Source organism: Hipposideros armiger, unplaced genomic scaffold, assembly GCF_001890085.2.
Source record: "Hipposideros armiger isolate ML-2016 unplaced genomic scaffold, ASM189008v1 scaffold_3, whole genome shotgun sequence".
Classification (NCBI taxonomy): Eukaryota; Metazoa; Chordata; class Mammalia; order Chiroptera; family Hipposideridae; genus Hipposideros; species Hipposideros armiger.
This window is the reverse complement of record NW_017731353.1, coordinates 6,054,231-6,080,363: the sequence shown is the minus strand read 5'-3', so window position 1 is coordinate 6,080,363 and position 26,133 is coordinate 6,054,231. Positions and strand designations below refer to the sequence as shown.

The following is a 26,133-nucleotide window of genomic DNA, read 5'->3' as shown; positions in this document are numbered from 1 at the left end:
CACTCCCCTCCTTCTCGTTACTTCACCTCTCGGAGCCTCAGTTTCTTCATTTGCAAAGTGGAGCTATTAGTAGTGCACATGGTGCCAAGCTGCTGTCAGGTTCAAAGAGGTAGTGTAGGTAAATGTATAATAATGAGTAATTAGGCAAATAAATGAGTAATAAGCTATAGCAGTCACCATTTTTGTTCCATCTTGATGCACTGCTCCTTGTGGATTTCACAGAGAGGACTGGGTTAACCCACAGGCCCCGGGCACAGCCCGATCGTTCTGTCAGAGTTGGTACTGTCATCAGAGGAAAGAACAGTCTTTTTGTCTTATCTGTCCTTTCCGTTTGCTGTGAGACGGCGGGCCCTCTTTCCCCAGAGCTGGGTGGGCTGCAGAGGGGCTCGATGGTGGAGGGGGCCAGGAGGGAGCCCTCCTGAGCTGGGCCCTTTGCTCCCGGGCCCTCCAGCCATGCCAGCGAGCTGTGGGAACTCCTCTACTTTTCCCTGTGGCTGCTTCCGGATTGAAATGTCAGTCACCTTGGCTGCCCCTGGACAAACGCGTTGAGTTGTCATCCGCCGGGCGCCCACGGCAACTGCTGCGGCATAATAGAGACAAACATAGCACCAAACTGGAATTTGATGGATCCGAAATTATGTATTTAATTCACAGTTGGTGTAGAGTGCTCATAAAATCTTGATCATGACAGAGAGGCTAATAAACATTTGAGAGCGTAAATATTTGGAGAGGAAATGGCTTTGTGAAGCATTTAGTTGTGGAGCAGTTAGAGGAGCAGAGAAAATCCGCCAGGCAGCACTCTCTAGATACCAATCTGGTGAGTTATATATGTAGGGTTGGTAATGATCGTGAGTGAGCCGTTTTATGGGCGTTCAGACGTTGATTTGACAAGCACACTCAGGGAGGCTGCACTGCCCTCGGTGGCCGCATCTCTCCAAGCCTCGAGCTGTTTGCTCTTCAGGTATCTGATCTGAGGGGCAGAGGTGCAGCGGCTGGGGAAGGGATCCGACTGGCCTGTGGAGCACCTGCTGGACGCCAGCGGGTACGCAGCGCTGTCAGCCGGAAGCCAGCCAGGCTCCATGGAGAAGCTGTCCGGGGTAGAGAGCCGCTGACCTACTGAGGTCCCTGAGGCTGGGCAGAGCAGCTGTGTGGGTAGGACAGAGCCCCTGCCCCACATCCAAGGCATGGCAGCTAAGGGCCCACGCTGCCCAGGTTCAAACCCTCTCTGCCGCTTACTGGCCACATGACCTTGGGAGGTCACTTACATACTCTCTAAAGTGGGCATGATGATAACAGTACCAGCCCCCAGGGGGTGGTGAGAGATAAATTAGGTGGTTATGTGTCTGGTGCCCATTTTGAGCTCCAGACAGATAATCCAGCCCCCTCTTACCTGGCCAGAAAGATACCTGCCATCGGGGTGCTGGCGATCCTGGTGAGAAGTTGGTTCCGGCTCAACTTGCGTTTTGGGGTGTGGCCCCTGGCAGCTGGTCCCCACTTACCCCTGCCCTCTGTGTGGCAAGACGGATTGTGATGGGTGGAGAGGCAGGTAAAGGAGTTTATTACCAAGAACAGGAAGTTTTAAAGTATACGAATGATTTACTTAATGAATGTTTGTGTGGGTTTCAGGGCCCCCCACACCCACTTCCTGCCTGCTTTCCAGAGCAGAGCTCTGCACCCCAGGACCCCTAGGATGACGCACCGAACATCGTCTTTTCTATAAATGCTGAGGAAGGCAAGGAGTCCCCACCGCCGGCCTCAAAGCACCCTCTTTAGAATCTGGGAGGTTCTTTGTGGCAGAATAACCCTTCTCTATACAAGAGTGAGCTGCTGTTTGGGTATTTCCTATGAGAGAAAAACAGGGAAACAGAATTTAAATGGATCAGTGAGAATCTGGACAAAAAGAACATCACTGGACAAAAAGAACTTTTGTAGTGTCTGTAAAGGTGCCATAAGAGGGAAAAAAGCCCCAAAAACCAAAATAAACAAAGGAGACTGACAACCTTCTTTCCTTGGAAATCTTTGAGAGCCAACCATTAGTCTGAGGCAGTCTGCCTGCAGAATGAGAGGGCTTCTGGGGTTCTCTTTGCCCCGGGGTGCTGAACTGCAACTGCTAGTGGGGCTGCAGCTTCCACAGCTGGTGGTTTGTGGATCTCAGCAAACAGGAAGGTCATTCATTCATTCATTCATTCAGCAAACTCTGGTTGAGCCCGTGGTGTTATATGCACACAGTGCAGGCTGTGGATATACTGAGATGAGTGAGACGCGGTCCTGCCCTCCACTGCCCCCTCCCCCCGGAGGGCTGCCTTTCAGGGGGGGGGGTGGAGGCTGCTGACCCACAGCAGTCTCTCCTGGGGAGGTTCTTGGGGTGTGGAGCAGGGCACACGACAGCGGGAAGGTACCCTGGACGAGATAAGGAGTGCAGTGCCAAGGACACCGTGGTGCTCCAGTTCCCTGACACATGGAAAATATGAAAACCTGTTAAATATTTTAGACAACCAAGTTGTAATCCAAATATCCACGGCAGCGAGTGCTCGCTCCTGTCAGCTGGAAGAAGGGAAGATGCTGATAAAAATATCAGCAAAGCATGGCTAATCAGGTCATCGGTAATGTTTTGGCCGTAAGGCCTTTTCCTTTAGGTAGCTGGAGAAAAATGGAATCAAATTGGAAAATGTTGGGCCATTATGTGAGACAGGCATGGCTGGGGGAAGGGAGGGGAGGGAATGCTGCACTGTGCGAACGCGTCCATTGTGGGACAGCCACAGGAATGAGCCAGCGGAGAACGCAGCGGCAGCAGTAACTGGGACTTGATTGAAAGTTTGACCTTTGGTGATGGGAAACCCAATATGAAAGGGGGCGGGGCTTCTGGTCACTGGGCATCCAATCAGGTGGGCGTGGGGGCTGATGCTGTTCCCTCATTTGCATGCTTTCTGATCTAGGAAAACTTCATCATCCAGGATCATTGGTGAGTCAGGGAAAATGTAACAAGCTGGGTGCTGTTTCATCTCAAAGGCCCGCGTGTCACCTTGGGCTGGCACTGCAGTAAGCGGACTTCGCGCCATCACGGGTCCCCATTTGTGTCCTGCAGCTCCGCTCTAAGATAATGAAATGCAAATAGCCATTTCTATCCTGGACTGAAGCACGTCTTTGTGCTTGCTTGTGGCCAAGGTACTTCAGAAACATCTGAAAAAGCGTCATCTGCTCAGCGCTTCCAGTTCCCGCCACAGTCGCGGTTGCGCAGGGATTCCGGGCGCCAGTATCCTTACTCCTTCCTTCCCAGAGTTAGTGCTGAGCTGAGTGGGTTCTCAGGGTGCCCTGAACCCAGTCGGCCTGCAGAGGGGCCTTTAGAAAATGCGCCCTGAGGTCTAGGACGCGACCTAGCCGGCCCTATGAACTGAGGCCAACTATTTCACTTCCTGGCCCCTTTTCTGCAGCATAAAATGGAGCTGATAATAGTACTTAACTCAGAGCTGACAAAGAGGACTTCCGAGTGTGCTGCCTGCTGTCCCCATTGGCACCTTCCACCTTCCAGCCGCTCTAGGAGGCTGCAGGAATGAGCGCTGAGAGAAAAGGGGGGGGGTCCCACCGCAGTGAAGGTGCCCTTTCCACCCCAGCAGGCGGGGAGACCATGGCATTCAGGGCCACCTAAGGGAGGATGACCGCTGGTCCTCTAGCAAGGAAACTGGCACGTCCCAGAGCTGCTAGCGGGAGCGCATGCCTGGGGGACCTTCTCTACCAAGGATGTCCGCACCTGGGGTGGGGTCCAGGATGGCTGCAGCCCCTCCCCGCCATGATCTCTGACCCCCCAGCTAAGCAGAGTGTGTGACTCTAAACATGTCTGTGAGGGGGTCCAACCAGGCCACCGCCCCAAGCCCTTCTAGGCAGAAATCCTGGGGCCCTGCCACTGGGGCCAGGCAGCGGGGCAGTGTCTACCGCCTGCCAAGCCCCGGTCCTGCAGGGCCAGGCTCATCCACCGGTGGGCGTCTGGGCAATGGAGGGCAAGACGAAGTGGGCCCACGGCCAGCAGGGCTGAACGCTCACTGGGGGGTGACTGGCAGGTGACTTGACCTCTCTGAACGTCAGACTCCTCATCACTAAAAGCTGCAAAGAATAATATCGCTCCTCCCTCATGGGAATGCTGCGAGACTCCCCAACACAGAGTGCTCAGCCCGGAGCCCAGTGGGGCAGCTGCTACGCCTAGTAATGGGGGCAGGCCTCACAAGTATTTGTGGCAGCTGCCCTTTGCCAGGCGCTGTCCCAGATCCTGGGGCTACAGCACTGAACAGAAGATCCCCACGGGAGGAGACGGACAGCAGCCAAAAAGGCAAAGGAGAAATACCCACGAAGACACAGTGCTCCGCGGAGGATGCCATGACGCAGTGCAGAAGGGCAAGGTGGCAGGTCTGGTGCCTGCGGAAGGCACTGGAGGGGGGGCTGTTTAAACTGAGACATGGACAGAAGGAAGGGGCCAGGCATGACCCAAGGCAGCTGGTCTGGAGAGGGGGGGGGGCAGCGGGGAGGCTGTAAGGGCTCAGGACGAGCCTGAAGAACCAGGCCAGACCCACCTAGCCCTTCCAAACCCCAGGGCGAGGCCATGGGAGGCTCCGGAGGAGCTGGTGAGAGAGCCTGGGGCGCGGGTGGAGGCTTTTGTCCATGTGTGTTTCAAACATTTCATTACACAGGGAATCCACTTATTGTCAAAAAATTAGAAAATGTAGTTAAGTAAATGTTTCTGGAATTCAGAGATAATCAGTGTTAATATTTTGGTGTCCATATGCTGACATTTTTAGAAACACTCTACACAAAGGCGGTCTTAACTCCACACATCTTCCGCTTAATACGTTGCGGTCTGTGTTCTCACATACGGCCCCAGCCCCGTGCGGTGGCAGCACAGCGGCTGAGAGCAGTCACACTGGCAGCTCCAGCACGCAGCCGCAGGGGTGCGGCGGGGAGGGGCCCTGGGGTAGATGCCACCAAACGGGTAGGCTTCTGGCCTAGAGTAATAGACTTAACTCATCGACAACGATCGAAACCCAGAAGTTTTAAATTGCAGCCCTGTGCCCCCAGCCAAGGATGTGGAAAAGCTTCATCTAGAAACTCAGGTTTCACTCCTAGGTAGGTCCACTTAAGAAGTTTAACCCAGGAACATCACCAGATAAACAGTTTAACCCTGGGCTTTTTTTTTGCAGTGGGCAATTAGGGGAGTCTCCCGTTGGCACCACCAGGCCGCAGGCTGGGCTTTGGGCGAGGCCTCCCAGGGCAGTTGTCCTTTATTGCTCCCAGTCGAAGTTTCCTCCAGCTGCAGCCGAGTCCAGGGTGCAGTTTGTGCCTCATTTCCATTACTAAAGCGTCTCTGGACGCTGCCTGAAGTTAGGTGCAGGGTCAGGAGGGGATGGGCCTCAAGGAACCCCTCTCTGAGCCTGCTCGCATGGAGTAGGGCTGTGTCATGACGGAATCTGCCGGGTGGAGACTATTTGCTGTGGCAGAATCGGAACCTATGTCTTTGCTAGTCCACAAATAAGAGCTTCCTATTGTATTTAGAAATTTGAGAGTGGCCTTCCTGGAGTGGAGCTTGGAGGGGATTTTCCTTACCTGGAATGTTCTGGAAAGTCTTTGAATTGCACTGGGAAGACCGCAGAGATGTCTCCCATCCGGCTTCTGCAGCCTCCATGCTGGAGAGAAAGATGCATGGGGGAAATGAAGATGGTGGAGGCCTGACAAGGCCATGAGGAGGCGGAGGAGAGGCTAGCCCAGAGGGGCACATACGGGGCCCAGGAGCCCAGCCCAAAAAGGCCTCCCAGGCAGGGCCTGGGCCACCCCAGAAACCTGCGCATGACAGAAACAATAAAAACATGCCAAGTGTCAATTCTGCAAGCAAAGGAAGTAGAGGAAGTAAGTCGTGGAGGAAATATTGGGTTGTCGGAAAAGTCATGATGCATTTTTGCAACGAAAAACATAGGAAAAATACGTCATGACTTTTCCGACAACCCAATAAAAAGATGGCAAATGCACGGACCGACCCTTGCCCACTCCGTGTGACCACCCTCTGCAGCAGCGCACCCTTTACGACAGTTCGCGTATAGCTTGTGGCTATGGTCAGCCCCACTCACCCCTCCAACTGCCCTCAGCTCCAGCCAACGCTTCCGAGATTCTCCCTCCATTCTGAGGACAAGGTTCTTGAGAACAACATCATTCAGTCAACAAACATTTTTTGAGCACCTACTGTGTGCCAGGCACCGTTCTGGGAGCTGACAACAGGGCAGAGAGCAACACAGACATATCGTGTGCCCTCAGAGACAAACAGTCAACAACAACGATTTATTGTGATCGGCTCCCAGGGAGGAGGGACAAAGCCGGCGGAGGGAGAGGACGGGGGCTAACGTCTCAGCAGCCTCCTGAACCAAGTGAGGGTGGCCCTGTGGCCACTGGGAGACAAACACTCAAGGCCAAGGGGCCAGCCGCACAGAGGCTATGGCACAGCAAGGAGGCAGTGTGGCCAAGGAATCGGGAGCGAGAAGCAGCAGGGGAAGAGTCTGCAGTCTGCCTGCTGCTGACGCCCGGACCCGAGCCAGGCAGGCGCCAGTGCCCTCTCATTCCATTTTGAAAAAATCATCTCAGGAAAACTGAAAGTGTCAGACGTGGTGCCAGTCAAATGATGGCTCTTGAATGAGACGGGCCTGGCTGGAATCTGGTTCTGCCCTTGACTCCCTCGCGACCTTGGGGAAGTCCCCTCCTTGCTCTGATACTCCATAAAAGGGGGCTGGTTGTGGAACTGCTTCAGAAGTTTGCTCATGAAGAGTAAATATGATCTCAAACACATTGCGCTAAGTGAAAGAAGGTAGTCACACAAGGTCACGGCTTGTGTGATATCCACAGACTCAGAAAGCAGACTAGTGGCTGCCCAGGGCTGGGGGAGAAGGGGGTCGGGATGACTAGGTAGTGAATACCTGTCTCCTTCTGGGGTGATAAACGTGTTCTGGGACTAGACAGGGGCGATGGTTGTGTAACGTTGCAACTGTGCTAAATTGTCACCGCACTGCGTACTTTCAAATGGTTAACTATGTTACGTGACTTTCTCCTCAATGAAAAAATAAATGCCAGACAAACTTGCCTCATGAAAAACAGTAAGTGTGACAATACAGGTGGTGCACTCAGAAAAGCTCAGGAACCCCCAATAGCCTGCTGGCTGCCACTCTCGATGCTGGAGTCCAGGGACTGTGGGTCCCCTGTCCATGTGGGCCACTCACTAACCGGTAACAGCAGGAAGACGGCGACACCTCCGCCCCGGACTGGCTGTGGAGCCTAGTCTGGTGGGGTCTGCACATCCTCAGTGTAATGCAAGGCGTGGGGTGTCTGAGGAGCCAGAGCTGCTTACAGGGAGCCCTAAGCAAGAGCATCCAGGAGGCACTGTGGCCTAGTGGTCCCCGCTTGGGCTAGGACGTCCCACTAACCCAAGCTCAAAAAGTCTGCTATAACTAGGGGTGCGACCTTGGGGCTCATTTACTGCTTTGAACCCCAGTTCCTGTACCTATCAAATGCAGCATAAGAGTTGTACCTACTTCATACAGGAAGAAGATTCCATGAGATAACACTGTGTACAAAACGTGCTTAGCCCATAGCAAGCACTAAATATTAGCTGATTGACTGCAGCCATTCAGCAGAAAATGATCCACCCAAGGTGTTAGGGTGCACCTCATCTGCCTTGCCTCATCACACTTACCAGGTAAAGCGTGTATCTCATCCCTGTGCTGGTTGCAAGCTGGTCTTTCCAAACTACATTTCAACCCCAAGAACCAAGGACAGGTAGGCTTTACCCATAAACCTGCATAGTAAGCTCTGTGAGGGCAGGAGTGTGTCTGGCCCATTCACCACTAGATCCACAGTACCTGGGACAGTTGGCGACCAGGACCTAGGAGGCACTGGGGAAATAGTTGTTGAATGAATGAATGAACAAACGTAAGTTGATTTTCCTAAACCAGAGGAGTTGGTTTGTACTGAGCTAGTCACACATTCTCTCCTGACCCCTCTTGAACCTGGGCACCTGGGAGGCTGCTGGCTGGATGAGAGCTGCCGTCTACCCACGGGAACATCTTGTCCTCTGTCCTTCTCGGTGGCCAACTGTTGTGTCCTTATGTCCGGTCTGCCCACTCTTGTGAAATTAAGTGCTGAGTCCATGATGATGTTGGGGGGCGGGGGGGGGGGTTAGGCTGATACTTCTGTACATTGTGTGATCTGCATGAGAAACTGGTCCAATCATGTGTTATCACCATTATGCTGGTCCTTCAGCTTAAAATCGACAGATTTTATTTTTTTTAAATAACCTTTTTCTTGTGATTTTATCATTAGTGTTTTTCTCAATTATAGAAATAATGCATTCTCATTATAAAATAAAGTCAGCAGACATGTATAAATTAAAAAGCCCTTTTAGTTCCCCTGATCCCTACCCCCTAGATAACCGTTGCAGCCAGCTTGGTGGACTTTACAGCTTTATTTCTCGAGTTGAACATAAACAGAGTTGTATGACAGATGTTGTCAGATAACATCTTTTGGAAGCTTAAGCTTGTGTCTTAGATGTCTGTCCAGTGTCAGCACCCTAGATCTACCTGATTTCTTTTAAAAGCTGCAGAAAATGCCACAATTTGTTAATAAGCCTTACTCTGTTTGTGGATGTTTATGTTGTGGGTAGTTTTTTGCTACAATAAGTAACTCAGCCGTGGGAGGGTCGCCCGTGTGTCTTTGTACTTGTACAAGAATTTGCTCAGGAGAAATTCCTGAACCAAGGGGCTCACTCCTCTGGGCCTCAGTTTCCCCATGTGCGCGTTGAGAATACTGTTTACCTCACAAGATGATATACAGTCACGTTTGTAAAATATTTAGGACAGTTGGTTGCACACAGTCAGCACTTGGTAAGTGATACTTTGGTTTTATTTTAAACCAGAATGCGCTGAATCCAGCCGGACTCCCCATTGCTGGTTCCAGCTGAGCTTAGGTCCCACGGAGCTGTTTTAGGCTGAGTTACCCGCTTCCTGTTCATCTGCAATTGGCTTTTCTTCCATCCTGGAAGCGGTGACCGTCTGGGCGCTCTCCTCACCTGAGGTCCCTGGATTCCTACCGCCTTTTCCCCCTGGATCTAGTCAAAGAGGTGCCTGCACTTGTCACAGGAGGTTCTGCTGACTCCGTGGCCTTCTTGTCGATTTCGCCAGCGGCTTCACTTGACATCCAATGTGCAGTGGGTGGTGGAAGGCTGACCTTGACCTTATGTGCATTTGTTGAGGAGATAAGTGGTGAGTTTTGCCTCCTGAATGGCACACGTTGAAATCTCCAATAGCACATGATAATGGTATTGGCTAAAATAATTTGGGCCATCGTTACATACCAGACCAAGTACTAAGCACGTGGATTAGCTCTTTTAACCTTCACCACCTACAGCCATCCTCCTCTTAGACATGGAGAACCTGTGGCTTTTGCCCGGGGTCACAGCCCTGGGTGCAAAAGTGGGAGCAAAAGACATTCTTTCTTAGGTGTCACACGGAGACTGAGGATGTTAACCACAGGGTTTTAATTAGTTATTGAGTGTGAATGTGCGTGTGTGTGTGTGTGTGTGTGTGTGTGTGTGAGACAGAGTGTGTGTGTTTAGCTGGTGTGAAATCCAGATTTAGAAGACAGAGGAGCGAGTGGAACCATTTCAGGGGCCTGGCCGGTCAGCTGGGCTATTGAGGTCAGCATCTCATTGATGCAGGGCTCAGAAAATCTGGGATGAGCTGGGGACACTCGCCCCAGTCCTTGCAGAGTAAAGTAGGGCTGTTAGTATGAAGGTGTCATCTCTGACCCAGGCACCCCGTTCCTCCAGCTCGGACTGGGCCACGTCTGCCGCGTCGGCCTTCCGCGCACAGCATCGTGGACACATGCCCTCTGTCTCCCAGCTCCAGGCTGATCTTACTCCTTCTTGGGGTGGGTTCGTTTGCTCTTCTCTGCGATTTCCTTCCAAGCACACACCAGCGTGCTGATGACAGAGCTTCGAGTTTGGGTCCAAGTTTGCCACCAACCACGTTTAATGAAGCCCCAAGTGGCTGCCTTGTGCGGACGGACAAAGTCAGGCCTGGGGGGAACCCTTAGCTGGAGAAGCATCCCAGGTGAACTGCCCTTGGGGGAGCCTGGGCCTTCTGGGCGACCCGAGGGACCTCTGCACCCTGGACACGGGTGTGGTAAGAGCAACACAGGAGGCTTTGAGGCTCCTCTCCCATCTCCCCCACACAAAAGGGGGTCAGGGCCCCCGGTGTTGCCGCTGTCATGTAGCCAGCATCCAGAATTGTTGGTAAAACAAAAGCCGATCGCATGCTGAGCCCTTTTAATCACCTAATGGCGGGGGACACCCAATGCCCTAGCTCAGGTTTCTAAGCCAAGCCGGCCAAGGACAGGCCGCTGTAGCTACAGCCAAGTTTGGCCCGGCTTCTCCGTATTACAGCCTCAACACAGACGCACACAATTGAAGTATTTGAGAACAATGAAATATGCATGGCTATCAGTGACAGCCCCATAAAGTGCGGCAATTAGCCGCGCGGTAATCTGAGAGAGGGAGCCGGCCCTCGCAGCCCGTGGCTCCCCATTAGTTAAATGCATTTTGTACGTCCTCATCCCATCAAATCAACTAACACTTCCTTTAATTGGTTCATGAATTATACAGCCGCCCCACATTATAATTTAATCGCCTGTAAACATTCATAGGGCCCCACTGTAAAGTGTATCGCGCTCATTAATTCGTTAATTTCAGCAGATGGAAGGGGAGATCGGATGAACGGTGGCAGAACAGAGCGCCTTGGGCAATGGAAGAAGGAAAAAAAGGTGGGGGGCCGTTTAGGTTTTTTAAGGGCTGTCAGAAACTCAATCTGTGAGCTGTCACCAGCCCGGCCCCGGCCCCACCCCCTCCTCTCCACCGGCTGCGGGAAGTGACTGGCGGATGCGCACGGAGGCTTGTCAACCGTCTTTAAACATCAAGCCAGCGGGTAAACCGAGCCCAATGTAAATTAATTCTTGTCTTACGGCCCCCCTTTCTCTGTCCCCATGAATATTTCATTGCGGGCAGCATAAATATTAATTCTAATAGCTCTGCACAGTGGTTATTATTTCTGTTTTATGACAAATATTCATAAAATATTCAGGACCCTTTTTTAGAACATTTACACACTTGATTGTGAATTTTCCCAGTTTCCCGGGGACACTGTAAACATATTGGGGTTCTCTTGATGGACTTTTCCCCCTTAATTAATACCACTGGTTATTAATATTTAATCAGATTTAGGTTTTTCGAGAAGTAAAACCTATTAGATGGGAGAGCTGAAGGGCATTGTTTTTCCCCTTCAGTCTGTAAAATAGGAGGGACCGTTTCTCTTTGACACCTGGGTGATCTGACAAAGGATAACCTTGCCTTTTTATTTTGAAAACAATATCTATCCTTTTTGCATGTGTCTGTTCTCTTACTTTTTAACCCAGAGCTCTGGCGGCAGCCCAACTTAGTGTAATGAAATTCTTTGCAAGAGGCCACTGCGATGTTGATGCAAGGATTTAACGTAATTTGGGTGTAATTAAAGTGTGGGTTTAACAAACATGGTGACGGATTCCTTAGGCAAGGCCGCTGCAACTGGGGGTGGAGGCTCTTTTGGGATCCAGTTTATTTATCTTGAACCCTGAGGGGCAGCTGTGCGCGGCGTCCCTGGGGAGACAAACTGAGGAGGGGGGTCCCAATGGGGGGAGGAGTCCGGTGTCCCTTAGGTGATGGAGGACACAGAGGAGGTGGTGGCTTTGGCCTGAAGAGGGCCTGCGAGGTAGGGTCCAGCGAACCCTGAGGATCGGGGTGCCTACATGGTGTCCACCCCACCCCCACCCCACTAGTTCTTCTCCTAAATAGCCTCAGTGTTCACTTTCCATTCTCTGATTCTCACCAGAGGCTTCAGGAATGCTCTGACAGCTGCAGGGAACGAAGCAAAAATTTTTTTCAGGTAGGAAGGTGGCAGGGCAGCCAGAGAGCATCTCTAAAGCCAGCTGGACCTGGCGCCCAGCCTGGAGGCGTCACTCGACCTCATGGGGGCCTGAGTGTTTTCATCCTTGAAGTGGGCATGACCACAGGACCAGGGTTGTATGCTTCTGGAGAGGATTAAATGGGACAACACACGTGTGTAATATGCTTAGTACAAGCGCCTGGCATGTAATATGTAAAGGTTTGCAGTGGTGGTGATGGTGGTGGTGGCGGTGGTGAATGAGAGACAAGGAATTAAAATTGAAGCCAAGAAGTAAAACGCTTTTAGATAGATTCGTAGAGGAAAATTCCAGCTGTGGAAAGGGTTAAAACAGAAGCTGCTCTGCAGCACCTTAAAAAAATAGGGTGGAAAATTTCAGAGGGGTGATTCTGAAGTGGGGAGAGGAGGTGCGTGGCTGAGGACACTGGGACACCCTATGGAACGCCTCACCAGAGGTAAGTTTTCATGCCGCATTTGTTCCTGATGCAGACTGGCTTTGAGAAAGGAAACCTCACAAGGAATTCCACTCACCCCTCCCTCTGCCCCCCATTTCCGGGGACCGGTGACAAGGAGATGTACCTTGTCCTAGGTGTCCAGATCTTGCACACCCTGCTCTCTGGTCCTTGAAGGAAGTTCCTGCTCCCAGAGCAGTGCCAAAGGCAGCAGGTCGGGCCGGGAGCAGAGGCACATGCCGGGGCCTCCTTGGCATCTGCACCATTTCCTGCCTTGAATCCCTTTCTGCTGATATGTTTAAAGTGGAGAAAGATGACATTGGCTCCAGCTGGCCCTGAACCTGGGACACTGAGCAGCGCAGCCCCAGAGAGCTACAGCTGAACCACATGTCCGGGGTTTGTGGTTTGTGCTAAGCAGGGGGACACCAAGGCTGCCTTCTTGCCTTCTCCCAGATTCACAGTGGAGCGCTGTGGCTAACGGCACGGACACTGGCGCCAGCTGCCTGGGTTCGAATCCCAGCTCTGCCACTGTGTTAGTCAGGGTTCTCCAGAGAAACACAACCAGTAGGATGTGCGTTGTATACACAGAAACAGATAAGGAATCGACTCGTGCGATTGTGGAGACTGACAAGTCCCCGCATCTGCAGGGTGAGTTGGCAATCTGGAGACCCAGCAGAGCTGACGATGTGGTGTGGGTCTAGTCCAAAGGCTGACAGGCTGGAGACCAGGAAGAGCCAGAGGCCTTCGAGGCTGAAGGCAGGAAAAAGCCAGTGTCCTAGCTCTAAGGCAACCAGGAGGACATCTCCCCACTCAGGGACGGTCAGCCTTTTTGTTCTACTCAGGCCTTCAACTGATTGGACGAGGCCCACCCACACTTGGGAGAAAAATCTGCTCTGTTTTAAATGTTAATCTCATCCAAAAACACTCTCACAGACATGCCCAGATGTTTAATGTTTAACCAGATACCTGGGAGGGCTGCACTGGGCAGAAACGGCCAGGCCCTGGCACTATCCGTCCCCAGGGGGCTGTGACCTTGCTCAAAAGCTTAGGTTACAATGTCTATCAGCTGGTGAGTGGATCAACACAGTGGGGTTTATCCACACACTGGAACACCATTTGGCCACGGAGGGAATGGAGTTGTGTCCATGGTACAATGCGGATGAGCCTTGACCACATCAGGCTGAGGGAAAGGTGCCCGGATATAGGCCCACACCAAATTCCATGTTATTATTAAGCGTTAAGTGCTTTATAGGGATTATCATGCAATTTAATCCTTAAAATAACCTTGTGAGGTACTGCTTTTCCCCCTTTGTCCTCCTAAATGGAGACTTGGGGGGGCCACATATTGTATGATTCCATTTCTGTGAAATGTCCAGAATAGGCAGATCCATAGAGACAGGAAGTAGAGTGGCGGTCACCAGGGCCCAGGGGCTGGGGGATGGGGAGGGACTGCTCGTGGGTATGCGTTTCCTTTGGGCGCGGTGAAAACAGATCAGATGATGGCTGCACAGCTCTGTAAATACGCTAAAAATCATTGCATGTTCATTTTTAAAAGGTGAATTATATCTCAGTAAATATAATAACAACATAGGGTTCAAGTCCCTGAAGATACTTGGAGCTGGATGCTGTCAGCTGACCACACTCCTTACAGCTGAGCCACAAACTCTTTCTTGATTGAGGATTCCGATGGAGCCTCTCAGTGTCACCACACCAGGGGACAGTGACAAAATGTTCACCAGCCCAGATGTTCCTCGGGGACGGTTGCAGACCATGGGTCTGAGCTGGTGTCCACACAGGCGTACTTCACTATTGATCCGTGTTGACTGGTGTCCCCACTGTCAGCGGGCACCTGTGTCAGCAGGTTGTGGCTGTAGCTACAGTGCTCTGAGTATGAGGTGGGAGGTGTAGTGTGGCCTCTGGCCTGTGCCCAAGAAAGACGGTGGGTTTCCAGGGATGTGCAGGAACTTGGTATGGTGAGCACACAGGAAGCCAGCTGGGGAGGGAGCCCGGCCCCTCAAACAGACGTGGAGCTGAAGGGCGACCGAGGGAGTGCAGACGCCTGGTGGCCCCTAAGAGCCATGGTGGTTCCACCAAGGTGAGTGGCCTGTACTGATGGCTGATGTGCTGAGTGTGCGTGACACGAGAGATGTTGGGGAGAGGACATGTTGGGGAGAGTTTGCCACAGAGCCTTCCTGGAGCCAGGAGAGGACCCTGGCCAGAGGTTTTAAAGGGGGCTCCTGTGTCCCCACACCTCCGGGTTGAGAGCCACTGGCACAGATGGCGCCATGACCTGGCACAGACTGGCCTGTCTTGTAGTGTAGCTCTGAGTAGCTTTCCACTGTCTACTGTCATTTTTATTTTAAATTCATTTGCCTTCTCTTTGGGAAAAGTTCGCAGAACTTTCTGGCTTCCAACCATTTGCGTTTCATGATTGTCTGGGCAGCGTCTGGGTGGTGGTGTGCAGAGGAATTATTCTCTTTCTTCCCAGTGGTGAAGGAGGCAGAAATTTTGAGACGACTTTAAAATGGAGACTGATTATGCAAGAGTTTGATCCCTGGGTCATTCTCCTTAAGCCAGCCGGCTGCATTTTGTTTGACGCACGGTAACCGGCCGGGAGTGCTTGCTAATTTACCAGTTAGTGACAGTCAGAGAGTGTGCTTCTTGCCCCTGGGGAGATTTTAGACGCAGTCGGGATAGACTGCCACTGTCAATTATGCACAGTTTTAAACAAGAACTAGCCAGCGGGAGCCCCTTTTTTTAAGGAGTGGGGGCCGGGAAGTGATGGAGCACGGCAGCTGCTACCTGTGGACAGGAAGCTTGGTGCACAGAGTGGGGGGTGTTGTTAAAATGAGGTTACGATGTTTGGCCTTTAGTTTTCAAATTGGACTCTTGTCAGAGTAAAAAATATACCTAGTAAACATTTTAAAGCTCTGGCCAGGGCCTTGTCCAGACTTCAGGGAGGGCTTGCGTCCAAACTCTGCCGCGCTGTGCTCTGCTGTGCTCAGTCCTTCACGACAGCTGTCCCGGGGGTCTGCAGCCTGCGTCTGTGGCCCGGGGACCTGCCACGAGGACCAGGGGGCTGATTGCATTGAGCTGATGGACGTTTCTCTCTAAGGTAGAGTGAGGCCTCCTCCGCGCCAACGTGCAGCCATTCACTGTGTGTGTATTTAGCACTGAGCAAAAAACGCAGCATGAAAGCCAAGCATGGCCCAGCCCGGTCCTCAGAGAGCTCACCCTCAGTGTGTGCAGAGCTGTGCGTCTTTCTGCAGGCGAGCCGGTTTTTAATTCCTTAGATTTGAAAGTCTGTGTAATTCACTTGCACCTTCTCTCCCGTCTCTCCGAAATGCCCTTTCTTCTGCCCCCTCAGCTCCGTTTCATCTCATTCTGATGAGCTCCTCTGACCGCTTGCCCACCCCTCACCGCCATTCCCAAACACAGTCGTCTCAGACTCCGAGGCCCTGCTGTCTGCCTTCAGACTCGCCCGAGGTCTTGTCCTGACAAGTCTGTAAAAAGTGCTGATTCCTCTTTGTGCTAGAGGCGTGCCCCACCGACAGCCTACGTCACATCACCTCTCTGCTGTGTTGTGGGCGCACTTTTTCATTAAACATGAGTGGACCATTCTAAGTGAACCTGTATGGCGTCATTTTGCATTTTTCTCGGTGGTTCTTGGTGCTCTCTCGTCCCCTGCTTCACTGGTGGTCATTGCAAAGTTCCCCTTGAGAGAAGACGCCTGCAGTCCTGAAGCCAGAGTCCCTACAGCCTGCCCGGAAGAGTGCGCGCTCAGTGTGCGTTCCAGCCCCCATGGGGGCTCCGAGTGACAAGGCCAAGTCTTCATTTAAAGCCCGGTGGCACCATTGCCTTCCAGCAGGCTCGGTGCAGCCCTCCAGGCTCTGAAGGAACGGGGAAGGAGGCAGCTGGAACCTTTTTTTCGGAAACTGTTTTCCTAGACCCGACCTTCCCAATTTGAATATCAAATTTGAAAGTACTAAGGTAGTAAGGGATCTTTTGGGTTGTCGGAAAAGTCATGACGCATTTTTGGAATGAAAAACAGAAAAAATGCGTCATGACTTTTCCGACAGCACAATAGTTAATCTTCTCCATGCATGTCGTTTCTCGTGCGTATAGTTCACATTTCTACATATTCTGGACACAATTTTTTTTATCAGATACGTGTTTTGCAAATATTTTCTGCCGGCCTGTGGCATAGCTTTCATTTTCTTAGTGTCTTTTGAAGAGCAGAAGTTTTTAATTGACTTCTTTTTTTAAGATTTTTATTGGGGAATTGGGGGGATGGGAACAATGCTGGGGATTGGGGGAAGGGGAACAGACAAGTTGCTGTCGTTTTGTTCTTCAGTCTAGTTGTGGAGGACGTTGCTTCACTGGCCCAAGTTGGCACCATCATTGCACTCTTCCCGGGTGAGGCAGATCAGTCGCCGGCTTCTGGACGGCCGCTCACGGTGGCTGCTGGCCGCTCACGCTGGCTGCTGGCTACACACGGTAGCCCATGGCAACCCACTGCCACAGAGGCTGCAGCCTACGCCGTCGCCAGCGACTCATGGCAGCCCAGCTCCAGGTTGAGCTGTTGTTCAGCATCTTAGCTGTGGAGGGCAGTGTCACTGGCCCTCATACGTGGGATCCGAACCGGGGCCCTCTGGCGTCCCAAGCCAGTTCTTAACCATCGCGCCACTAGGCCGGCCCCCTAATTGACTTTTAATGAAGTTTAATATGTCAGTTTGTTCTTTTATGGATCATGATTTTGGTATCATATCCAGAAAATCTTTAATCCAAGGTCACACAGATTTTCTTCTAGAAGTTTGATAGCTTTAAGTTTTATATTTGGGTCTATATCCATTTTGATTAAATTTTGTATGTTGTGAGGTTTGGGTCAGGATTAATAACATCATCATCATCATCATTATTATTATTTGCATTATTGCACTGTTGGGTGAAAAAAACACATTCTTTCTCCATTGAATTGCGTTGGCACCTTTGTTGAAAAATAAATTGACATATTTTTATGAGTCTATTTCTGGAGTCTATTCTGTTCTTTTAATCTCTGTGTCTATCCTTTCACTAACGATATCTTTTTTTTAAATTATTTTTTAACTAATGATATCTTGATTACTGTAACTTTGTAGTAAGACTTGATATCAATTTGGTTTTTTCTTTTTCAACATCGTTTTCATGATTCCAGTTCACTTCCAGAAACACCCTCCATAGAAATTTTAGAATTAACTTGTGTAGAATCTTCTAAAAACCTTTTTGGAATTTTGGTTGGGATTGCATTGAATCTATAGATCTATTAGAGGAAGAGTGACATTTTAGCAATATCGAGTCTCTGAGCCCATGAACATGGTATAGCTCCCCATTTGTTTGTCTTTGATTTCTTACATCAGTATTTTACAGTTTTTCACATATAGATCTTTGCACAAATTTTGTTAGCTTGATACCTAAGTATTTCATTTTTGTACTCTTGTAAATGGTACTTTTAAATTCCAATTGCCAATTGTTTATTGCTCGTGTCTAGAAAGTCATTTTTTTTTGTATATTGATTTTGTACACTGAATTCACTAAACTTACTTATTCTAGTAGCTTTTTTGAAGATTCTTTGGGACTTCTATTTAGATGATCATGTCCTCTGCAAATAGAGGTGATTTAAAATGTGTGCATTTTATTTCCTTTTCTTAACTTACGGCACTACCCAGGACTTCAGGTATGATGTTGAATAGGAATATTGCCTTGTTCCCAGGCTTCGGGGGGAAAACATGCCGTCTCTCACCGTTAAATATGATGTGAGCTGTAGTTTTTTGGTAAATTCCCTTTATTGTATCGAGGAAATTACTTCTTATCCTAGTTTGCTGAGACTATTTACCAGGAATTGATGGAAGATTTTTGTCAAATGCTTTTTCCACATATGTTGAGATGGCTACATAGTTTTTCTTCTTTAGGTATGGTAAAGTACATTGATTGGTTTTCGGATCGTGAACCGGCTTTTCATTCCCAGACAGAACCCCACTTATTTGTAATGTGTTATTTTTATGTATTGCTGGGTTCGATTTTCTAATATCTTATTGAGTATTTTTGTGTCTATATTCTTGTGGAGCATTGGTCCGTAGTTTTCTTGTAAAGTCTTTGTCTGGTTTTTGGCAGGGAAAGGCTGCCTAATAGAATTAGTTCTATTTTTTTCGGGAAGAGATCGCATAGCGATGACATTGTAGTTAGTAGAATTAATTAGTACATCATATAGTTCACATTTTTTATCCATCTATTTATTTATATTACATGTGTATATTTTGAAGCTTATTAAGTTATAAGTTTTTTCAAGGCCTGAAACCACCCCTTCCTCCCAACCTTCACCATATGTGTAGTAACTACACTATAGCGCTTTTTTTTTATTATGCTAGAATATACATAACATGAAATGTACTGTTTTAACTGTGCTGTTCTGTGGCATCTAGTTGTTGTTGTGCAGCCATCACCACCACCATCTCCAGGACTTCCTCATCTTCCTAAACTGAAGCTCTGTCCCCACTAAACACTCACTCCTCGGCCCCTCCCCCAGCCCCTAGCCCCTGGCCCCCACCCTTCTCTCTCTCTATGGACTTGTCTACTCCAGGGACCTCATGTCAGTGGAATCAGATGATATTTGTCCTTTTGTATCTGGCTTCTTTCACTCAGCGTAGTGTCTGCAAGGTCCATCCGTGTGGTAGCAGGTGTCAGGATTGCTCCCTTTTTAGGGCTGAATAACATTTCATTGTATATGTGCACATTCTTTTTTTATTCATTCAGCCTATTCACGGACGGACATTTGGGTCATGTCCACCTTTTGGCTACTGTGAACAACGCTCCTATGGATGTTGGTGTGTAAATATCTGTTCAAGTCCCTGCCTTTGGTTATTTTGGGTTTATATCCAATTGTGGAATTGCTGGATCATGTGGTAATTATATATTTAGTTTTTCGAGGACCTGCCATACCCTTTTCCAAAGCAGTTGTACCATTTAGATTCCCAGGGGTTTCACTTTCTCTGTCTGTATCCTTGCCGACGCTTGTTATTTACTGGTGTTCTGATAATAACCACCCCAATGGGTGTAAAGTGGTGTCATTGTGGTGACACCACAGTGCTTTGTGTAGAGTTTTGCACATAGTGGAGGCTTAGTGTTGAGTTCAAGAGGCTGACAAGGGCAAGCCCCTGCCTCTGGGCCAGACGGGATGCCATATTTAAAGTCAGTTATTGTATGTCATATCTCTCAACTTGTCAGATCTATCCATGGGTCCAAAAAATATCCCATCCCTCAATTTCTAGTGAATTTAGCTCTGGATCAGGGCGAGCTTCAGGGCCTTTGAGGAGGAAGGCTTCCTTTGCTCCCTAAACAGTGCCCCCCGGATGAGAGATCCCAGCTATCACTGGGTACCTGGTAGCTGTGCCCCTGCTGACAGAGGCTGAGTCCTGGCCTCTCTGGGACTCAGTTTCCCCATCTTGTACACTGAGCAGGTTGGATCGGAGCAGTCACTCTCAGCCTTCGCTACAGACTGCAGGCGCTTGGTAAGCTTTTCAGAATCTCCATTCCCAGGCCTCATCTTGGGCCAGTTATATCAGCTTCTCTCAGGGCGGGGCCAGGCCTCAGTATTTGCAAGGCTCCCTGAAGGTCTGAGGATGAGACAGCAGATTAGAGCCATGCTCCCACACCTGCACACGTTGGTTTACAAATGCAGGTCCCGCAGCTCCTCCCCTGGAGTTGGTGGTTGAGTAGCTCTGGGAGGGGTGCCCAGGAACCTGCATTTTGGACAAGCCTTCCAGCTGATTCTCAACATCAGACATATCTGGGCGGGGTCGGAGTAGCACTTCTTCACCTCCATGTGCACACAAATTGCTGTGGGTCTTGTGAAGCGCAGACTCTGATTCAGTGGGGGGGCAGTGGGGCTAAACTCCAGGTGGTGCGATGCTGCTGGTCCGGGACCCCACTTTGAGTAGGGAGGGAGCCTCAAGCCTGAAATGCTGCAGCCCCAAAGGCAGGCGTGCTCCCACCCCAGGTGAGGCCAGGCCCCCGCTTGACTCACCGGCAGCATCAGCCCAGCGTGCCGGGCCTCCAGGATCCTTTGCTTTCACCATCCTCCCTTCCCTGGGATGCGTTCTTGTAAATGAATAGCTGAAAACAGAACACTGGCGGGAGGGGCCGGCCCGGGGCCCTGTATCTCCACAGAGCTGCGTGGGCTCTCGCACGAACCGTGGTGCCGTGAGCCTGGATAATCAGAAGCTTCCAGCATGGAAGCACAGCTCCTCTCCAGCGAGGCTTTTCCCAGTGACGTGTTTCAAGTACCGACTTGGTGTCCTCGCGCTTCTGACCTTGCCAGCCTTTCACAAGCCGTTTGCTTGAATGACAACAAGTGGTCTTGACATGCTTGGTTGATATGCTTGGTTAGAAACCTTTCAATTGGGGCTTGTTTATGAAGCAGCATCAATTACCAGGGATCGCAAACTGACTTCCTTTCTACTGGCATCCGGAGTGGCACCGCCAGCCGCCAGCCACGGTGACAGCCGTGTTTTGGTGTTGCTGTTGGGCCTTGCACGTTCTGGGGGTGCGATGGGGGGCCCTGCGTGTTCGGAGCGTACAGGGGAAAAACACGCTGGAGCACCTGTTCGCACCGTGTTCTGACGCTTCCCGACCCCGCATGTTTTATTTGCTTGGCAGCACGTTGCAAATGGAAGTCATTATTGAGAACACGTGTGGGGAAGAAGTGGGGTCTCATGGCTCCCGGCCCCCCAGGCTGCTGGGGGAGCTATTGTGCCCGCTCTGTGGAGGGGCAGCTGCAGCTTCCATGGGGCCCCAGCGAGGGGCTTCCTGGCAACTGGGCAGATGTGAACCTCAGCACACAGCAAAATGACAGAGGAGGAGGAAATGCAGTGGGAGGGGCTGGCCCTGAGGGAAGGGCAGTTGGCTCAGGGACTCATATTCTTTTAAAGTTCACACAGTTTCCAGAGACGAGTGGTACTGGAGAAAACAGACATATTGGGTGTCCTTTGGGTAACAATTGCAGGAAATCCAGCTTAAACCAGTGTAAGCAAAGGCAGAGATTTCCATGTTTGTGCCAGGTGGGTTGGCGTCAGGCATAGCTTGCTCCAGGGCCCGTGTCTCTCAGCATCTCTCTGCTCTCCTGAGTGGGTTTCATTCTCAGGTAGCTCCCGTACCATCAGCTGAGCAGCCCCAGCGAAACTGAAGCGCCTTTCCCTCTGGCAGGCCGTGGGGCCGGCTCTCCTGGGCCTGGCTTGGACCAGCCTGCACCCAGGCCCAGTTTCTGTGGCCAGGAGGAGGTGGCACTCAGACTGGTGCATCGGGGTCTCCCTCAGGCCCAGCCCTATATCCCTGGGGTGAATTAACTCCAAATGAGTCACAGAGATGAGTGGGAATCCAGTGGCTGTAAATCCGCAGGCACCTGTAAGCAGAGGGCATCCCCAGGTGTGAAGACAGTGTAGCAGCCAGGCAGCCCCACTCTGCCGCCTGCTCACGGTCTGCCGTGGCCGCGTCCTTCATCTCTCTGGAAAACACGAGGCTTTGACTCAGACCAGTGACTGTATAACCACTTTAAGAACTGGCACCCTTTGAGAATTTGATGAGAGGCATGGACCCCTCCCTGCTCTGGAAACACATGTAGTCAACAGTGTGTGTCTAATTTCCAGGGTCCCAGGACCTGCAGGGTGCGCTGGTGCGGAGTCCCAGGCCCAGGTACTCTCTGAGGCAGTGGCTTCCGGTCACTGGGCTCCCTCCAGAGCCTGCAGAACAAGCCTTTGTGGGCCAGGGAAGTGGGCACCCCACCCAGCCACAGGCTCCCCAGGGGACTCTGGTGCAGGTGGTCCCTGGGAAGGAGGGACCATGTCTAAGGTCCCTCCCACCCTGGGGTTTCAGCGGAGGTGTCAGCTCCAGCAGTTAGTTCCGGTTTTGGCTGGGGTGGAAAAATCAGGCAGCAGGCAGAAAGTTTAAACAGACCACTAGAGCCAAACGTTCACGTGTTCATTCTATCACAGTGTTTCCCGGGTACTTGCCAGGTGTCAGGATATGGATTGGGGTCAGTCATTGCTCTGGCCCTGGCAGGTGGCACCTGGGCCCAAGGGACTGGTCCACAACCCATGGGGACCCGTGTCGCACCGGACCCCCAAAGCTTGGCCTCTTGGCAGCCCGCTCGGCACTCCTGGTGAAATCCTAGGACGACAGCGAGGGACTTCTTTCTTCACTGGGTGTGAGGAGGCAGCGTATCCATCCTAAAGAGGCGGGCTCGTCCCTGCCTCGCTCTCTGTTCTCCAGATTAAGAGTGAGGTGGGAAATCGCATTTGTGTGCATTTTTCTTACACTCAGAGGTGCTTCTTGCCTGAGTTTACTTACTTGAAAGTGAACTGAACCAGGCTTTGGGTGCACAGGGAGTATTTGTTGTCACTGATGCTGTTGTCACTGATGTTGTCCCCAGTGGAAGTTGCACACATCAGTCACCCAGCCCTGATGTCAACGCTGATGACTCTATTCAGTGTCACGTCTGTTCCATATGAGGGGCTGGTATACACGGGAGCTTACTGCTGGCCTGGCACATGGCGGGCACGCAATAAATGTACACATGGAGTACGTAAAAGATGAATGAGTAAGCAGTAAGTGAGCAGTAGAATATTCCAGAAGTTATTTGTGAAAACAAACCAGGATGTTTTAACGCTGGGTTAGTCTGTGGGCTGGAGTCATGAACACCTGGGCCTTCGTCCCCCTACCCCGACCCACTCCCCCAGGGGAGCGACCGCATGCTCGCTGTCCCATGTGTCCCAACCTCAGCACTGCTGACATTGCTTGATGTCACGGGCCAGAAAATCCTTTGTGGCAGGGGCTGTCCTGTTCGTTGTAGGATGTTTAGCACTATTCTTGGTCTCGACCCACAAGATGCCAGTAGCACCCCCTTCCCCAGTTGTGACAACCAAAAATGTCCCCATATTGTGCCAAATGTCTTCTGGGGGCAAAATCTCAGCCTATTGAGACGGTCTCTCCTCAGGTTTCATATAAAGAAAGGGTTCCATTACCCAGAGAGAAGGGATTGAGCCACTTGAGCCAGACTTTAGGAGATTACTCCCAGTCGGAGAGCCCCGAGTCACAAGTCAGCACTCTGTCTTCTCCGCTGGGCTTCTGACTTTTGAGGTCCTGCTCCCTTGGGTCTGGGGCTCCTTTCCAAAAGGCAGCTGAGAACAACCCCACCCCCACCCCACCTCCCCAAGGAGGGCTCGGGCAACCAGGGAGCCTGAATTCTCAGGGCGAGTATCCAGTAATCATAGTGATGACATCATAGCACTCGCTGCCATGAGTGCTGAGAACGGCCAAACCACACGACACTCGGCACACACTTCATCTCACGAGACCTCCAACACCAGCCAACTACTGTTAGCCCCATTTCACAGTGAGGAAACTGAGGCTGAGAGGCTGTTAGTGGCCCAGGTCGCCAGCAAGTCCGTGGTGGAGGTGAGATTCTAGCCCATCTGTGTGACTCTGAGGACACACTGTCCTCCCCAAAGGACAGGTCATCTGCTCCCTGCAGCTCACCTGAACGGTGCCCCCTGAAGTCCCACCCCCCAGGAGTGATGGGGGCTGGGAGCCATCCTGAATCGGGTGCTGAGAGCTTCTGAGGCAGGAAGCCCCTGCCTGCATCCTTCCCAGGTGACCTCTGAGAGAGCTCGGTACCGGGACCCCCTGATGGATGGCTCCCGAGGTTCCAACCACTTTCAGGGCTTGATGGCAACTCTGGTCTCAGGTGACGAGAGTCCCTCCCAGCCTGGGGTTCCCTCCTGCCGATCATGGTGCCTGTTCTTTCTCGCAGGGTGTTTTTCCTGAATGTGCCGTTAGATTCTATCATCGAGCGGGTGACCCTGAGAAGAACAGACCCCGTCACTGGAGAAAGGTTTGTTGGTGGCTCCTGGTGGTTGGCCATCGGAGGGTTTCCGGGGCCAGGCGCTGCTGGGGAGCCTCCTCCCTCTGTCTGGCTGACCTGTGCCAGGCCGGACTGCTGCAGGGTTAACACTGGTGACTACTGACAGAAGATTCTAGAAAGGGGGTTCATCCAACTTGCGCCTCTGGGAAGCACCCGTCAACCCTCTTTGCCTGGAATAGTGAGCAGGAAATGAATGTCCGAGGCTCTACAGCAATTGTCGAAATGTTCGCCCATTCTGTCCTGGGGCCTTGACCCCTGCAGCGTGTAACATGGCTGCACTGGGCAGATGTCACCTGTACATTTCACGGGGCCTTGCTCTCCCCGTGATGCTGTACACATCCCCACGGGGACCAGTTCACCTTTGAGCCTTCCCGTATATACAGGGAGTAAGTACATCCTGCCTTGCAGTCTGCAGTCTTAGCGAGTGCAGTCACTGTGTTCGTGTTGAAACGCAATTCAGAGTCCCTGCGAGCACAAAGCTTAGAAGCGTCCATCCTCCCTGGGAACCAGGCCACGTTTCGTGGTAACCAGGCCACTCCAAAGTGGCGTGAGGAGGGGCAGGAAGGAAATAGCAGGAGTTTTCTAAACTATAGGCCTGAGCCCCTCTCTCATCCTTGCTACCAGGGGACAGTCTTCCACTGACCCATGTCAAGTGCGGTGGCCTTCATGTTGCCCTGCCCCAGGGCCCCTCAGCAGTGACCGTCTGTAGCACTGTCATCTCCACTCACATTCGTTGTTATAGTGTCCCCTCCCCAGTTTCACTCGGCTCCATAACCGTAGCGTCATTGGTCTGGCTTGCCGTTGTGTTGTCAATAGCAGATACAATGCCAGACTTCTAGCAGGTGCCTAATAAACACTGGAAGGACGAAGAAAGAAGGCAGCGAGAGCGAGAGAGGAAGGCGGCACGTCTGTGTTATTCTGTCCTGTCCTTGCCGTGTTACTGTCTCCGTTTCCCTGGGTGGTGGCGGTGGCGGGTTCGGTCAGCAGTAAGACCGAGGACCCTCCTCTCCCTGCTCTCTGGGTGGGGCCTCGGGCCACCTGTTGCCCCTCCCCTCTCATAGGTACCACCTCATGTACAAGCCGCCTCCGACCTTGGAGATCCAGGCCCGTCTCCTGCAGAACCCAAAGGATTCGGAAGAACAGGTCAAGCTCCGGACGGATCTGTTCTACAAGAACTGCGCTGAGCTGGAGCACTTCTACAGGCAGGCCATCACTCTCAACGGGGACCAGGACCCGTACTCGGTCTTTGAATACCTGGAGAGCGGGATCATCAATCCCCTGCCCAGCAAAGTCCCCTGATGGGGACACAGTTACTCCCCACCCCCACCCCAGCGTCGGGAACCTCAGCTGAGCCAATAAAGAGTACCTTGTGTCCTAAAGGTGAGGTGGCTGCAGGTGTCCTTGTTTGGGGCTCTGGGAACACAGGATAGGTGAAGCCCAGGGGGGCAGCAAGGCAGAGCTCGGAGGGCGGGCGGCTCAGACCTGGGATGAGCCGCGGCTGGGCGCCGACGTGTCGTGTGCCCCGGATGTCACTGAGCCCTCGGAGCCCCTCTTTCCTCACAGCCTACATGGGGTTACCACCTCCCTCATGGGTTGCTGTGGGTTGAATGAGCTGGTGCAGAGAAAGCGCTCAGCACAGTGCCTGGCATACGACGCGCACTCAAGAAATGGACTTGCACAAAACAGCATCTCTACAGCAGTGCCGTCAGCAGAACTCTCT

General features: G+C 51.6%; 1 protein-coding gene across 5 annotated transcripts in view; it reads left to right on the top strand.

Moving 5' to 3' along the window:
• The window catches only part of AK8 (adenylate kinase 8), a 112,395-nt gene extending 86,618 nt beyond the window's left edge, over nt 1-25,777 (top strand). For 4 of the 5 annotated variants that reach the window (XM_019641446.1, XM_019641434.1, XM_019641438.1 and 1 more), the window contains 2 exons: nt 24,303-24,383; nt 25,475-25,777. In XM_019641446.1, coding sequence (XP_019496991.1) covers nt 24,303-24,383; nt 25,475-25,712 — 319 coding nt within the window. In that variant the 3' untranslated portion in view covers nt 25,713-25,777. The other variant, XM_019641452.1, reaches the window with a different exon arrangement.
• The last annotated feature ends 356 nt before the right edge of the window (nt 25,778-26,133 follow it).